This window comes from Sarcophilus harrisii, chromosome 2, assembly GCF_902635505.1.
Source record: "Sarcophilus harrisii chromosome 2, mSarHar1.11, whole genome shotgun sequence".
NCBI lineage: Eukaryota > Metazoa > Chordata > Mammalia > Dasyuromorphia > Dasyuridae > Sarcophilus > Sarcophilus harrisii.
In genome coordinates this window covers 572,446,380-572,464,616 of record NC_045427.1, presented here as the reverse complement: position 1 = coordinate 572,464,616, position 18,237 = coordinate 572,446,380, and the positions used below count along the sequence as shown (strand labels likewise).

At 32.1% G+C, this 18,237-nt stretch overlaps 1 protein-coding gene across 1 annotated transcript in view; it reads right to left on the bottom strand.

Moving 5' to 3' along the window:
• ATRNL1 (attractin like 1) overlaps positions 1-18,237 on the bottom strand; it is a 1,159,225-nt gene that overhangs the window by 265,766 nt on the left and 875,222 nt on the right. Inside the window, exon 27 of the mRNA XM_031949462.1 lies at positions 10,962-11,069. Coding sequence (XP_031805322.1) covers positions 10,962-11,069 — 108 coding nt within the window. The remainder of the gene's footprint in view (positions 1-10,961; positions 11,070-18,237) is intronic.

Sequence of the window (18,237 nt, the reverse complement as noted above, 5' to 3'; positions counted from 1 at the left end):
AAAACCAACAAGAAATAGGAAAATAATCACTGTTGGCTTTGATTTCAGAGAATGTGAAGGTTAAATATTTATTCATTATTCATTCATCAAATATTTCTTGAACTCCAACTATGGGTAAGGCATTGTTTTAAAAACTAAGGGCGATATAAGATTATTTGACACAAACTCTGCCTTCTTGGCACTTGCAATCTAGCTGAGTAAATAAAGCATATAATGCAGCTAAGTATAATTTGCTGTTGTTTGGCTGTTTTTCAGCCATACCCAATTCTTGTTTGTGATTTTCTTGGTGAAGATACCATAACGGTTTGCCATTTCTTCTTTAGCTCATTTTACAGATGAAGAAACAGAGACAAACCCAGCTAAGTGATTTGCCCTGAATCAAATAGTTAGTAAGTATTTGAAGTTAAGCTAGGACTCGAGATGAGTCTTTCTGACTCCAGGTTTAGCACTCTATCTACTGTAGTATCTAGCTGCCCAGAGAAGAATAATCCTGAGTAGAATATGATAAATGTAACCAAAGAGTGAGTGTAAAGTATTATAAGATTAAATAATGGAAGAATCACTTACCAAGCTTGTCAATATTAATTTTCATTATGTTGAAAACACTCAAACATTGTATGAGAATCCAAAAAGGATTAATGCCAAAATGTATGTAGGTAATTCAGAAATTACTACATTAGGATGCAATCTAGTAGGTTTTTTTGGCTGATGTAGACACAATCTGTCTACACTATTGAGTGTACCTTTTCCCAACTCAACAAATTATTTCTTTTATCTGAGGAGAAAAAAAAGAGATTTAGGCTTTGTCCACCTAGAGCTGGCAATGCTGCCAGCAAAAGCTGCTAAATTCCATTTATTATTTTCTAAGAATAGAATGATGGTCTTACCTTACAAAGTCATTTTGTACTTTCAAAGATGCTCTATAAAGACAGCATTGTTTCAGCAGAGAAAGGGACATGATCTTTAACTTCTTACTGTCAATGGACAGGTAAGATGGCTAAGGGTTATCAAGATATGAGACTTTTACATGCAAATATAACTTGCTTACTACTGAGAAGTTGGATGTTAATATTTCACATTTTCTTCACTCATTCCATTTTAACATTTTCCATTATCTATAGTATTCAATTAAAATAGTTTTTAAAACTTTAAAAAACAAATTTATAACAATCAAGGACAAAATCTATGCTTATAGTTCTAACTTATGAAACATTACTAAAGTTAAATGCATATATATACATTTATGCATGTATTTTTAGCTATGCACTCAGTGAATCCTGCAATTATCTAATGAAATGAGATGTTGGCAGAATTTTACTCCCTAATTCTAGTAAACCTAGGACATTTACAATGTCATTTATTTTAAAATTTAGGCACATAAATTTTCTTGTGCTTGAAAATAATTGGATTATGCATTCCAATTCCATTAATTTAGAAATAAGCACAATACATTAATTTAATTAATAAGCTGCATTCATACCATACTGATGCTGGTAAAACACCTTCCCTTAATCTAACCTAATTGGTCCAATCAAGCATGTTATTCCTCGGTGATTCTGTTCATTTTATTAATCCCCCATTTCTTAGCAAGCTATTTGAAAACCATATGGGCTAAATAGTCTTAGGGAGGTATGAAAGCCACTCTAATAATTCTAAATAAGAGCCAATTAGTATTCCAAGAATCAACATATTCATTTTGTGAATTCAATATGTATATTGTTCTATAGGTATATTATATTTTGTTTTAAGCTCTAAAAATGATGTGTAACACATTTAAAAATTGAGAAATCTTAATTTTCTATAATATGTTATACAATTCTGAGAGTTTTGGTCATGTATTAAGACATTTACTACATTTGAAAAAAAAATACACAGTATTCCTAAACATTGTTGTGTCATAAAGATGACTTGCACCCAAGTCTTGAGTCCAAATTTAGTTCTTTTTCCATTATGTTATACTTATCTCCTCATCCATAAAATCAAGGGTTTTAACTAGAGTATCTTTCTCACTTCAAAAGGACTGCCATGTGAAAAACTGGCTTGGAAATAAAACCTAGATACATATTATTACTGACCCAAACAATCATATTCTGATAACCCTTAGCCATCTTACCTGTCCATCTACAGTGATAAGTTAAAGATCATGTTCATTCCTCTGCTGAAACAATGCTGTCTTTATAGAGCATCTCTGAAAGTACAAAAGAATTTTGTAAAATAAACCGATGTTTTTCTTACAATGGAACTACCTATACCAGTCCTTCTTCCCAACTACTGCATGATGGTACTAGGGCCCACATAAAGTGGGCGCGTGCCTAATGAGAACTTTTCAGATGAAAGGAACCAAAAAAAAAAAAAATGAATTCCTTCTTCCAAGTACATGGCATGAGCAATCAGCAATTTAAGAGATGTTGCTTGGAACAGTCCCTAAAGATTGGAAACAAATCCACATTTGTTTTATCAGACAGAGCAGTTATGAACTTACTCAGTTGTGAAATAATAAACTCATCAGAGCTGATGAAAAGAAAAGGAAACATACTCCCATAGTCCACTTTGTCCCTTTCAATGCGTTGAAATTGGGGATTGTTTTCCTTTTGGTATTCATGTTCCCAACATCTCCAGCAATGTCTACATTTTATAAGTTCTTAATAAATATGATTGATTCATTCCACCCTAACAGATCAGTTAGGAGATATAAATGACCTTAATGTATTTTTAAATAATGGAAGCTTTTCAATCCAATCTAAGTCAGATTCATAAGCATTTACTAAGTACCTATTACATGTAAAGAAAGCAATGTGTTGTATATACAAAAAAACAAAAAATGAAAAATTATTTTTACACCTAAGAAATTTCTTTTCTCTGGGGGAAGGTTGCAACATGTGAATATATAAGATTTTTTTGAGGTAGACATAATTAATAATTAATTGGATCAAGAAAAGCTTCTCTTAGGAAGCTTATGGCATGTGAATTGAACTTTCAAGAAAGCTTTGGATTCTTAAAATTAAAAATGAGGAAAGAGAAAGCTTGTGAAAAGACATAGAGGAAAGGGAGGACAGAGTCTGGAGATCAAAGAAGAGCAAATAGGCTGGTATGAGTGGAAGGGTAATAATGTGGTATAAGCCAGAAAAGGTAGGTAACAGACAATGAAAAGATTTCAGGGCAAAACCAGGGAGGTTGTATTTTATGCTAAAGGCAACAGGGAAGTAGTGCTTTTTTTTTTTTTTTTTTTTAAGCAAGTAAATGACATGATCTAAGTAATTTAGAAAGATTATTTTAGTGGTTATATAGAGAACAGATTAAAGAGAAAAGGGACTGAAAGCTGTTAATCTGACTAGGAGACATATACAATAGCTGAGATTGGAGTGGAGATGGACATGAACTAAATTCATGATAATAGAACAGAGATCAGAGGTATAATGTTGTGGTAGAACTGACAAAGCTTGACAGCCATTTGGATTTAGGTGGGGGAGAGGAAATGTAAGGTTAGAATTAAAAAATTCAATTTTTCAATTCTGGGGACCAGCCTTTGATAGGAAGTAAAAATTTTAGAGGAAAAGTGGTTTGCAGGATGTTTGGAGTAGAGAGAAATGGGGTTTTTAATATATAGAATCTGTCTAAAGTATATAAAGTCGGACATTTCAAAAGGTGGTACTGTGCTAGTGGCAAAATCACATCTATGGAAAACCCAGTCCTGGGTATTTAGATATTCAGTAGCACCATGTATTTTGAAAATAGTAGACTGCAACTTCTAATCAATCCTAACTTCCTTATTGAAATTATGGGGCACAGAATCCAATGTATCCAGTGTAGCATCCTGACAACTCTTCCTATGTACAAAAACATACAAGTCTACACAGAAATACACCCACACAAACAACAAACAAGCAACAAAAACAACAACAAAACTAAATTTAGTGTCATAAGACCTGGGTTGAAATTTCATTCTGCAAAACAACATGCTCTGAGTCTGTTATCTCCTCTGCAAATGAGAGGGTTGAACTGGGTGATAACTTGAGGTAATTTCCAGATTTAAGTTCTGTGATCTTAGAAGCTAATTTAGCAACATTTAGAATTTCCAATATGCCCATCAAGTACTTGTACTATCTGATCCCTCATTGCATCTCTATCCTAACTAGAGAGGAATGTACTCAGATTTACAGGACACAGACAAAAATGTAGTTTCTAGGATTAGGAATTGTTATCCCTTTACCCTTGTTTATCCTTCACCACTCTTTCCCAAAATATTTTTATTTCCCATGTCAGTCAAATATAAACCTCTATTTATTAAATACTAAAAATAATACTTCAAAATATATAAATTTTCAACATATTTTTTAAAATAATTGGAAGAAAATAGAAATAATAAGTTTAAAGATTTTTATTTCAAAGTAAGAGTATAATACATGCTTGTGAGTAATTGTATTTAAAGGACATTTGCACTGATAGAAGAAAGAATATAATAATTACCAAATATTTTTCCTTATAGTCACTTATTTAGGAATCACATTTTACACATATTTTTTTTAGTCATGCATTTACTACCAATGGTTTTTTGTTTGTTTATTTTCAAATGAAGCTTACATCTAAACAGAAAGTATATCAGTTGAGGAGCCTAGTCCTGTTAATGTTACTGATGTTTCTTAATCTATTTCAAAATCCCAAATTAATCATGATCCTTTATCCTTTGCTCTTCTGATATTCTATAGTATTTCTAGTTGTCTCAAATATCATTTGGCACTCAGTCATAAACTTTCATTCTTACAGTTAGAATTTTCAGGAATAAATATCTTATAAACTCAGAGTATAAATTATTTGAGGGCACAGTCATATCTTCTATTTCATGTAGCCTTTTTAATTTCAGTTTAGGGATTTTTGTATAATAGATATATCTATTATTTGTCTGAATAATTCCCAGAATCAAATTGGTATGAATATTCATTTGATCTACAATATTATACTAAGGTACTAAAGTAGGGATTTTTTTTTTTACCTAGGGCTTGTAAACCACACACACACACACACACACACACACACATATGTACTACATATATATAGACACACACACCCACACTAATATATAGATACACATTTTTTCAAGCACATTTCAATATAATTAGTTTTCTTTGTAACCCATGCATTTTATTTTATGTATTTTAAAGCATTAATTTGAGAAGGGGTAAATTGGTTTTTCTTGACTTCCAAAGATGTTCATGATAGCAAAAAGGTTAATACCTAATAGTAGTACTTGTAGATAAAGTCAAAGTTTTGATGAACAATCAAAATAGAACTTTTATTGTTATTTCAAAAATTTTAAAAAGGAAGAAAACTTAGAAAAAGGCATCATTGGTCAGGTAGTTGATTTAGTCATAAGAACTATTAATCCAAGGGGATGATGGACTAGAAACAAAATGAGAGAACAAAGATTGTGGCCAATAGTGGCAGACCCCAGTGCCTGCTGTTCTGGGAGCCAAGCCAGTAACACTCTTAGCATGAGAACTGTTGGTTTCTTTCTCTGGCAAAGATATTAACAATCTGTCTGTCACCTTGGGAGAGAGGTTTCTTATAAAAACAGCCCAGGTTGAACTGTCCTAATATACTAGGCAATTGATCTCAATGTGATATCAAAATTACTGCTGTTGGGTACACCAAAGAAAAGGTAGAATACAAATGAGAAGCTTTTCTGGTCCAAGGATGGGGATGCATTATTCATTGGCACTTCCTCCTGATCAACCTCCCTCCAAACCTGAGATATTTTCCTGCAACTAAAATTTCTAAGTAAAAGGAAAAAAAGGGGGGGGGGAGATCAGATGAAGATAGAATTGGGTATTGTGATTAATTAGTTATGTATTTATTTAGTAGTTTGTGTTAGGTAAATCCCTACTCAGCTCTTCCAGTTCAAGAGCTGAGGACATATTAGTAATTTAACAGATTAAGAAACTGAGACCTAGAGAAGTGAAAAGACAAGTATAAGGTCACACATAGAGTAAGTAGCAAAGCAGGGATTCAAACTCTTCTGGACAAGGCTCTTTCCTTTGCATCATGCTGTCACTAAAAAGATTTAAAATGAAAACACTGGTAAAAAGATTTTTTTAATTGTCTTTGAGGAGTGGGAAAGAGGGAGAGAGATGAAACAACACAAAATGTTAATAGGACATGAATACAGTTTCCTTTTGGTTAAAATAAAATATGCTGCAATTGCAGCTTTGAAAATTGCTCATTATATGAGTTAAATTAAATCTCCAAATAAACCCTGTTTAAACTAGGTTAGTTTTTAAAGCAAGTTAGGGTACTTTATTAGGATGGGAAAATTGTAAAAGTGACTTTTAAGATGAACTTCAAATATAAAAATAACAGAAAGCTCATGTGCCGAGTTTATTGCAGTTGAGTAAATCACTCTGATTTCTTTATGGCAATTTACGATATGGTGACATCCACTGGCATTGTCTAAGATACTAAGGCATAGCCAATAACTTTCCCATTGAAAGTCCTTGCTGAAGACTTACAATCATCAAGGACTGTTTGAGTACTTCAATCAAAAAGTACTACATGAACTTTAATTGACTACTGCCTAACAGTGACAACAGCATTACAGCATTGTAAAGCCTGAGGGTCCTAGTTATTTTAACTGGTTGGAGTTCAAGACATCTTGAGCTTTTGAAAACACGGGGTGCACAAAATGACTCCCCTATTTCAGTATGGTATCATGTTGGCATGAACAGAATAATGGCAAAAGCCCATAATAGTTAGGAAGCCTTAGTCCTATGGAACGCATTGAAGTATTATGTGGGGAGGAGCTAGATCGGGAAACAGAAATTGCATTCTAATTTAGGCTCTGACACTGTCTATATAATCTTAAGAAAATAACTTTTTTGCACCTCACTTAAACCACCTGTAAAATGAGGAGAGACATGATGATTTCAAGAGTCCCTGCGTGTTCTAAATATAGGATTCTGGACCAGGCTCTCTTACTAACTCTACTGTCTTGAGAGATTGGTTTAATTTATCTGTGTTCTTTATTTCCCAAAAAACAGAGATAATAAAATCTGATCTGACTTACTGAGTATGATGGGCAGATTATAAGAGATGACAAAAAGGCTTAGACAGCAATCACCTCCATGCAGATGTCTCTTCATACTCATTTTTGGCCTTGTTCTGACTCCCAAACCTCTGAGCCTAGTTGGAAATTACTTCCTGTTATCTATCTTCACATGAATTTCCTGCCAGAAATCTCAAATTCAAAATGTCTCAAAGTTAATTTATCTTTTTCACTCTCCCCACCTTCTCCCCCCAAACATGCTAATCCTCTTGGCTTAAATTAACTACTTCTGTTATTGGCAAAAGACCTTCCCATCCATTTGAAACTAACCATCTCCTTTCCCAACTTCCATCATGTGCAATGAATAATCATGTCTTCTCTACTCTGTTTTTTTCATGATCATTGACACATTTTACTAGACTGGTTGGAATATAAAGTCCAAATTTGACTATATTTGTATAAAGTACAGTCTATAATAGTTGTTAGTTTAAATCATATACACATACACATATGCATATATACACATGTAAATATATGTTTAGAATATCTACATATTTTGATATATATTATGTATATATCCTTTAATTTTAGATACATTCTTTATCTTCACTGTATTTTGAAACAATTTGCTTTCATAAAGAAAAATCTATTTTTGTTCAGTATTATAAAGTATGAGGCACTGCCCTTTGTACACAAATGACTTGTTTGCTGAAAGGAACAGAGAATTAAATTTTAGATAAAGAAACAAAGAATGGCATCAGCTTATGAAGGAAGTAAAATGCCAATCCTTTTCTATATAAACAATTTGGCTGCTGAGAGAGGCAAAAAACAAACTATTTTACATGAAAAACTGAGAGACAGAATATTTAAAGGAGTGGATAAAATTTCCCTTCACATGAATATAGAGTATCTGAGGATTATTAATAGGGTACTAAGGCCACAGAATATTATGGTCCCTCATATCATTTGCATTTGTCTGTTTTGAGTTTGAGAAGTTACAATTTGCAAACTGGTTTGGACACTGGAAAGATTAAATAAGCAGGTTTTATAACTGAAAAGCAGATTTCATGAGTTTGACCTCCAAAGGGAAAGATGAGTCATTGACTATGAAAAGGCATTAATTGGAGCCATTAGAGGCAGTTAAGAAGTTAGAAGGGTGGGATTCAGAAAACTACAGAAGCAATCAAGGAGCCAACCACAGTTAAGTGTGAAAGGCTGCTGTTCAGGGGATCCTGCTGATTGGGAGGCTTTGCTGTATTGATAGGCTAAGGATTGGGAGCCTGCTCATAGTAAGACAGCTGAGCTCTCCTGCAGTTTAAGTTATTGCCTCTTCAACCCTATCTCTATCTTTCTGAGGTTTGGAGAGTAGAGCAACACTTAGGGCAGTTAACAGTAACATCTTAATATTGTATATTTATTCATAACTGAATCATCTGGTTCTTAGAATTTTGTTTTCCTTTTTCTTATTTCCCCCATTCACATATTGCCTTTTAATGTACTCTGGTTACCTTGATATTGATATTAATGTTGACAAGAGAAAAGGGTCAAAGCACTTGATTAGAACCTAGTAGAACTGAGATATAATATAACTCCTCTGTGCCTTAATTTCCATATCTGTAACTTCATGCTAATGCTAATTCTACATATGTGTTTATACAAACACCTATCATGAGCATTATTTTGTGCTTTTGTATTTAAAAAGTACTCTGTCACATCAATTTTGTACCATAGATAGAGCAGGTATTTTTCAGTGGTCATACAGCTTATTCATGGTCATGCAGCTAGTAAATATCAAAACTGTGACTCCAACTTTAAACTCAATGGCTAGGGCTTGTTCTATCAAACTCTTCCACATTTGTATTAGAAGGATAACATTCCCAAAGCTTGTTTTATCCTATTTATTAAACTCCATTGATTAAAAAGTTTTGTGATAACTCTCAGTACCAACTCATATCTGTTATATTGGCTAAGATGACAGGGAAAGATAATGATAAATGCTGGATGGGATGTGGGAAAACTGGGACACGGATGCATTTTTGGTGGAATTGTAAAATGATCCAATCATTCTGGAGAGCAATCTGGAACTATGCTCAAAGTGCTATCAAACTGGGAATATCCTTTGATCCAGCAGTATAACTACTGGATCTGCATTCCAAGGAAATTATAATGGAGGGGAAAGGACACATATGTGCAAAAATATTTGTAGTAGCTCTTTTTGTAGTGGCAAAGAATTGGAAAATGAGTAGATACCCAGTCAATTGAGGAGTGGCTGAATAAGTTGTGGTTTATAAAGGTAATAGAATATTATTGTTCTATAAAAAAAAATGATGACCAAGATGATTTTAGAAATGCTTGGAAAAAATTTACAGGAACTGATGTTGAGTAAAATAAGCAGAGCCAGGAATACATAGTACACAATAACAGCAAGAATGTGCCATGATCAACTATGAAAGATTTGGTTCTTCTCAGTGGTTCAGTGATTCAAAGCAACCCCAATAGACTTTGGATAAAAAATGCCATCTGCATCCAAAAAAGAACTATGGAGATTGAATATAAATCAACACATTATATTCACTTCTTTTTTTCTGTTTTTTTTTTTAAATCTCTTCCATGGTTTTTCCTCTTTGCTCTGATTTTTCTCTCCCAATGTGATTCAGAAAGCAATGTGTATTAAAATAAATAAATTAAAATTTAAAAAAAATTTGTGATGAATCTATGTAAAATAAATGTCCCCTCCAAAACAATTTTTTGTCTATGATGTCCCAATTTTTGCTCACTGAAATGAAGGATAATCCAACTGTAAACTTTCCAAACTATTCCTGGCTTGTGGAATGGACAGAGCATGTGAAGGCACAGCACATCACTTTTAACATGAGATCTTTAGCAACAGAAAAATGAATAAATCAAAAGAAGAAAAATTCACATGTTTTTCAAGAAATTGGTCTGTATGACTTAGGGCTGACTTGATGATTTCTATTCAAAGTATCAAAATAAAGTTAGAATTATAATTATGCCTAAAAATGTAGAAAGTTATAATTCTATTTTCATTTTTGACATCTCCTAAAATTTAAATTTCTAAAACAATGTCTCTTTTGTCACCATATTTTCTTAAGGAAAGGCAGTGTTAAAAATATTAAAACAGGAATTTAACAAATGACAGGAAAAATTCTAAAAGAATCAAATATGTCTACTGTGGCAAGACCCCCAATTAAAAAATTAACCATGTTTAATAATCATAAATAAAGAGTAATATAATGCAATTAATTACAAAGCATTAATATACTTTGATTAATCATCACACCTTGTAAATTTCCCTTCCACTTTTTGTTCCCATGCTCAGAAACCATTTCATGCATTATTACACGATGCTGATACCACATTGACTTGCATATAATGATTTCTATTTCACTGTACAGTATTTATGCATTTGCAATAAAAAATGTAATAACACAGTCATTAACCACAAATGAAAATATTCACCATATTCTATACTCCTTAAAACAATGAAACTACATAATTAAAATACAACACGTGCCCTCTTTTTCAGAAAACTTTATTAATTAAGATAGATGTGATCTATTAACTAGGGGGCAATGTGTCCTCTAAGGAGCAAAGATATGAAGCTTGTTGCCTAACTCTGTCATACCTTTATCTGAAATTCCTTCAGCTCCTATCTGTCAATGAAAGGCAGCCAGGTGATCAGACTGTCACTCCAGCCTAAGCTAATAGATTCTCCAGTGGCTTTTGTCACAGCTCATGTCATGCTATTAAAACTCTGTGCCTTGAAAATGGCATAACATATGTAGCAGAGTCTTGTCAAGTAGAGGTAATCAAACTCTGCTTGGTTTCAGAAGCAGATGTAGATGAGAGAAGCAATATAAATATGCAAATCATTACAGTCTCCTTTCAGCACCACTGTTCCTACCTCTAATGTCCCTCGTAGAAAGTCGGTCTGTTCAGTTCCCACTTCCACTGCTACGTCAACAGAAGCAAAGGGGCGGCTGGCCATCTGCTGTCTTTCTCGAAGCAGTTGCTGGAGGGGGTTAAAATAGTTTGTTTTAAAATAGATGTGTTTTTACACATGCATTATATCCAACAATAAAACTACAGGTATTAGACATATACATATTCATACTCATATCCTTAAAGATGAGAGTTGTCTTTCCCTTGAGTCCTGAGTTACACGTATATAAAGCATTCAGATACACAGTACTTACAAAGGGACTTGCAACTGAAATGCATCCCCAAGACTAAGTGAATTACCTCCCTTTTCTTGCTCTCCTATTTTTTTTTTTAATGTTGGATTTTTATTTATTTATTTTTGAACTTACAGTAGTATGTGATATAAAAAAAAAAAAACTGATCTAAATTTAATTTCTACCAAATAGCTTTCCGGTTTTCCCCAAAGTTCTTGTCAAACAGGGAATCTTTCCCTCTGTCAATATTTGGTTTTTTTTACCCTAACTCTAATGAAATATATTCAAAATATATTTAAAACATCATTTGGTAGCTGCTGTCACCTAATTGCAGACTGCTTATATGATGATGTATTTTTTTCTTTAATCAAAACAAATCATGTTTTATTTTAAATAAAAAATAAATAAATTTTAAAAGGTAAGAAAAAATAATGAAGTCTTGTCAAACTATCTGCTAAGAACAAGCCTTGTAAGACCTGCAACACTCTTAGTTTATTGTTGGAATTATTAGTAATAGTATTTGCTACTTGAATCATACCCTCTCTGTTCATGTTTTAAGTTGGATGATTATGTAAGTAGTGCAAATTTCATCTCATGTTTTTGAAAAAAAAAAACAAGCATCTCTCTTTTTCCTTTCACTTCAGATGAAATGAAAGCCAATAAGCTTGAAAGTGAGTTCCAATCAAGAACATGAAAGTAATTTATATTTTTGTCTTTACCTGTAATTATAATATTCATTAAGTCATGATAACAAAAAAATGATGGGAAAGATTAGGTATTGCAAATCTTATCTCTTTCTTTTCCTGCAACTAATAAAAGGATTATTAAATATTTAAAGTGGATGAGCAGTGCAATTAAATGTTCCTTCAAATGAGAAGAATATCATATCACTGGGGAAAAGAGACTCCTTAAACAAAGAACCTGATTCATTCTGCACAGAAACTTGGGACTATTCACACATCTTAAAAAATTAACTACTGGCCTTAAAAACCATTCTGAGATTTAAGCTGCAAGGAAAACCAATTAAATATCTTTTCATGAAAAAGCAAGTTTTAACATACAGACAACATTTGCAACATATTGACTTCCATTTATATTTGTTTGCATTGTTATCTATTTACTTCTAAATTTATGAGTATTTTTATACACAAATATATAAATAAATATATATACACATACAGAAAGACACATTTATACATACACATATGCAACCATGTCTATAATATATGAAACACATGCAACCAATGGTTCTCCTTGTGCATAAACACTCCTATGTATGTGTGTGTGTGTGTACATACATTTGTATATATAGTGTTTAGAAAGCCACCTTTGGAGGTTACATGTGTGTTTGTATGTGTGGATATCTCAGAGAGAACATAAATGACACAGTGTATAGGATGCTGGGCCTGGATTCTGGAAAAAAAGTTCCAATCTGGCCTCAGGCGCTTACTAGCTGTATGTTTTTTAGTCACTGTTTCAGCTTCCTCATTTGTAAAATGGGGATAATCATAGTCTATCTCCAATTACTATGAGACTCAAATAATTGGAAACACTTTAGTACATAGTAAATGCTATAAAATGCTTATTCTAATATTCATTATTAGTTTTAGTATTATTATCTTGGACACATTCTGACTAGTTATATAACATTTTGGTGCCATGAGAAATCCTCTGACATTGTAATTTGAACTGTACACAATTTTCTTTGTTAAAATTAATTTTCTTATAAGCAATTCCCTATACCACTAAAGTGATGGGTTCTATGGATATATGTATTCCTTATTACTGTGTAAAATGGTATTTCTTTCCACCATCTTAATTCCTATTATTTTCTATAAAACTTTGCATTTCTTTTATAGATCTTATTTGCTTAATTAAATCAAAATATCCCATGTCTTTGATATCCCAGTTTGATTACATTGCAACTATTGGGCATTTAGGTTGCTCCCAATCTTCCCAATAATATCATTATTCTAACTATGTTTTCATAGTTTGTTTTTCTGGGTTTTTCTTTCATAGTATTCTCAGAGTATACGTACTGGTAAAAAGGTATTTTAAGAATAATTCTCATAGCATGCAATCTTTGAATGTAACCATATGTAGCATTGTGAGGTTCCATTAAGAAAACCCCTTATGAGATAATAACAGAAAAAAGAAAATGCCTTATGATAGCTTAAATTAAATACTTTCGAAATGATGCTTTTGACAACACAGTAAATATATTTTGCAATTCTTTGTCTACAAAGTAGCTTGAGAATTTTCAATCTTTTTAAAAGAATTAATATGGAAACATTCTGGGGACAACATAACTACTAATAAAATAAATTTATCTATTAGGTTGATCAAAGTAAAAAGAAAATGTGATTTATTTGCCAAGTTCATTTCCCAAATTCCAGGTGCAAGAAAGGTCTCATATTCAAAATACAATCACTAGCAAGTTAGAAAAGCCAATTTAAGCCTCTTTCTAAAAATAAGCGTATATTACTTATTTCCATCCAGAAATTCAAATGCCAAAAAATATGACCCTAGTGAAGAAGACTTCCTTTCTCCCAGCTCTTTTGAAAATAATCAACTTGGCTATATCTGTGTACAGTTAAATAGTCTTCAGCAAGCTGTAAGTTTTAATCTTTTTCCTGACATTGATTTTTCTTCTATTGCCATAGGCAAATTATTTTACTTCCTCTCAATTTTCCTCGTGTTATAATGGGGAACATAATGTCTGCATCATATTGAGGAGTAAATATTTAAAAATCACTTTGGGTAGCACTTTTAAGATTAGAAAGTACTAGTAAGTGTCAAATTGATCAATGAAGCTTAAACTGATTCCCTTTACTACATCTATTTTACAGTCCTTAAAATTCATGATCTGCCTATGAAATCATATTTATTAATATCTAGTCAGTAAAACCATAACTCTAAATCCACTGCTATCAACAAAGAATGGATTCTTTGTAATTGAATACACACAATAGTGTTGGGGATGACTAGCATTACTTCTTGTATGTTTCTCATTCATTAAAATTTTCACTTTTAAAAGGGACTACAACATTAAAACAATATACACACTACAACATTAAAAAATATATTTTTAATCCTCTCATCCCAAAATGGATTCAGCACAGTGCTATGAAAAATGAATTGAATACGGAGACAAAGGTCTTTCTCCTTTTATCTTGTATCACTTTGGATAATCACTTAATCTCTCTGGGTTTCTATTTCCTCATCTGTAAAATAGGGTACTTGGTCTAAATGACTGCTAGGGCTCATTCCAGTTCTAGATCGATGGTTGTCAATCAAATTAATTAACCAATAAGCAGTTATTCAATGCCTAACAGTATTCTAGTTATAGAGGTATAAAAGAAAAACAAATATTACCTTACTCCCTGCCTATAAAAAGCTTGTTACACAAAAAACCAAAAACACCATGTAAAACTATTATTATAAAACAAGATAGTATTGGGTAGAATAGTAAATGTTTGCATTAAAATTTAGAATCTAGACCACTGAGTTTATCTGACACCAAAAGACTATATTAGAGAACTTTAAAAAAAATTCAATAATATTTTATTTTTTTCATTACATATAAAGATAGTTTTCAACATTCATTTTTCTAAGATTTTATCTTATAAATTTTTTCTCCCTTCTTACTTTACTTCCCCCCCAAGACATCAAGCAATCTGGTATGTTATACTTGTTAAATCATTTTAAACACATTTCCATATCAGTCATGTTGTGAAAGAAAAATCAGAACAAAAGGAAAAGCCATGAGAAAAAAATCAAACAAACAAAAAGTTGAAAATAGCATACTTCAATCCATGTTCAGTCCCCATAGTTCTCTCTCTGGATGCAGATGGCATTGTCTACTCCAAGTCTATTTCAATTCTCTTGAATCATTGTGTTACTAAGATCTAAGTCTATGATAGTTGATCATCATATAATCTTTCTGTACTATGTACAACATCTTCCTAGTACTATTTATTTCACTAAACATTAGTAAATACAAGTCTTTCTAGACTTCTGAAAATAGTCTAATCAGAGAATTCTTGCTAAAATATCTTAAATTTTCATCTTTGCAAAGAAGGTTCATAATATTCTTACTATTACTATGAAATAATAATCTTTCTACTGTTATGACTGCTTTATTATCATTATTGTATCATAGAATCTCAAGATTAGAAGAAAGGAATTATATACATATATATATATATATATATATATATATATATATATATACGTATACACACACAGATATTATATATGTATACATACATATATACACACAGGCAGGTAACACAATGAATAAAATGCTGGGCCTGGAATCCAGAAGACCTAAGTTGAAATCCAGTCTTAGATTCTTTCCAGCTATATGAGCCTAGACAAGTCACTTAAACTGTATTTGCCTCAGTTTCCTCAATTGTAAAATGGGGATAACAATATAATCTATTTCCCAGGGTTGTTGTGAGGATCAAATGAGATAAAATTTGTAGTGTTTAATATAGTGTGTTTGGAATAGATGATAGTGGTTCATCTCATTACTTACTCTGCCTATCTGGGTGGCCCAGGACGAGTAAGGGAGAGAAAGCAAGGCAAAGGAGAAGGAAATTTTGCTGTTAATGGGTTCAGGCTAGCCAGGGTGATGGGTAAAGAGGAGTCAAGGTTGGGAAAGCACGAATATTTGATAGAATGTATTATCTATTTTATCTTTTTAAAAAGCAACAACTTTTGATATTTTGTTTTTCAAAAGGTAGGAAGAGATCCAGAATCTTTACTTGTGAAAATACCAAATTGCTTCACAAATGTGTGTCATTAGTTATAATGGGGTCTCAATAAAAGCAAAATCCTTTATAAGCACCTCAGAAAAATAGTTCTGAAAGTCATAACTAAAAAAGATATAGTACTCATTTAAAAGCACTTTGTTTAAGATATGACTTCTGTTCTTCTGGCTTGGAAGAAGTCAGGGACTTAAAAAGGGTTGTCCCTGGAATAGTGACCCTACTTAAACTTCATTTTCCCTCTAATTCTCTAAGTTTTGTGTCATAAGGAAATTAAATAGGTTAACTCATCTTTGCCTTTATACACGTCAATGACAAAAATGTGAAATATAGTATGAGAGTTTTCCAAGACTTTTAAATCTAATGACTATCACTTATAACCCACCACCTACTTTATGTGGGACAGATATGATAAAGCTAAAAATATCCTAGAAGTTTTTTACTAGGGATTATAAAGTTTAAAATGCATCAAAAAGCTTTCAAGTAGTGAAAGGGTTTTATTATCATTAGTAAGTGAAGGCAGGAAGTATGTAAGAGAAAGGAAAATTAAGGAATGAATAGCTAATTAAGAAGATGGTATCTGATACAATCTTGATTCCCAGATCAGTTTAATAGGTAAAAATGACAGATATTTAATCAGGAAAAAAGCACAGCTAATGAGAAACTGTAAAATACACAAATAAATTGATCTATTTAACATTATATATATATATATATATGTGTGTGTGTGTGTGTGTGTGTGTGTGTGTATGTGTATACAGAGAGAGAGAGAGAGAGAGAGAGAGAGAGAGAGAAAATAAGCATTTATTAAGTATCTTCCTCCTTCTATTCCTTCTCCAAGTCCAGCTGCCCAGAATTTATTTTAGCTATTTGCTCACATGGCTTAGGTGGGATGGGGATCACCCACTATATTTGTCCTGATGAAGCTCTTTGAACTCTAAGTCTTAATATTTCCCTTGCTCTGTGCCATCCAGACCCTGGGGAGTGAGAGTTGACCTACTGGTGTAATCCAGGAACTCATGGGCCTTGCCACTGACGTTGTTGCTGAACCAACAGGCTTCAGGACTTTGATCTTTTCAGTAGATCAATTTCATTTTGTATTCCCAAATTAAATCTTGAGACCATGCATAGCCTTGCTCTTTCTATTTCTATTCCAGTGTATAACATAAAACAATAACAAAACCCCAGAATTGTTAATTAATCTATAGCTAATGAAATAAAGGCAACTCAAGGATTATTTTGATTTTAATTATTAATTTAAAATAAAAAGGTATCATTCTTAACTACATAGTAATCTATAAATATTCAAACTTGGGTTACCATAATATTATAGGGGCAGCTCTTATGCATGCATTTTTGTCCACATCAGATTATATATAGTATTCATTCAATTGTAAAGCAATTGTAGTAGCTAAGTAGTTCTGTGGATAGAATGATAGACTTGGAGTCAATGGTAACCCAAGTTCAAATTTTGCCTCAAACTATTGTTTGTATGTGCTAAGTGATTAAACAATTGCTACACTTTTTTCTATCTCAATTTTCCCATCTTAAAATGGTATGATCATACCCACACTTGCAAGCTTGTAAGGATTAAATGAGATAACACATGTTAAACACGTGAGTTTTAAAGCAACATAGAGATGATGATAATTATATCATCATCATCATCATTTAAATGGAGTTAAATGGTATCTAACCAATGGTTAGACTGGCATGGCGATCACTGACATAGTCTGTTATATATTATATAGTTATATATTATATATTACAATATCATCCTTGTCCTTTGTTGATTCTATATATATATATATATATATATATATATATAGAATCAACAAATATATATATAAATCAAATATAAATATATAAAATCAACCAAAAAAAGGATAAAATATCATCCTTGTCCTTTGTCGATTTTCTATATAGAAAATTTTTATAGGTATAGATATTTTATAGGTATAGATTTTAGTCTGATTCCATAACTAACTTTCTGTGTAAAAGATCAGTTAAAGGCTTCTGAATTATGCATATGCTAAAATGATAGGTGCTATTTATTTATCTTGCTAGGCTGTAGTAAAGATTAATCAAATTATTGACAATATAAAGTCATCAGGCTACATTGATCTTTATTCAAGGTATTTGAGAAAAGTAGCGCTGGAGTTAAAATCAAGAAGATCTGGGACCCAATTGTATCTGAGACCCCAGTTAATCTCTTAAGGTCTCAGTCACTTCA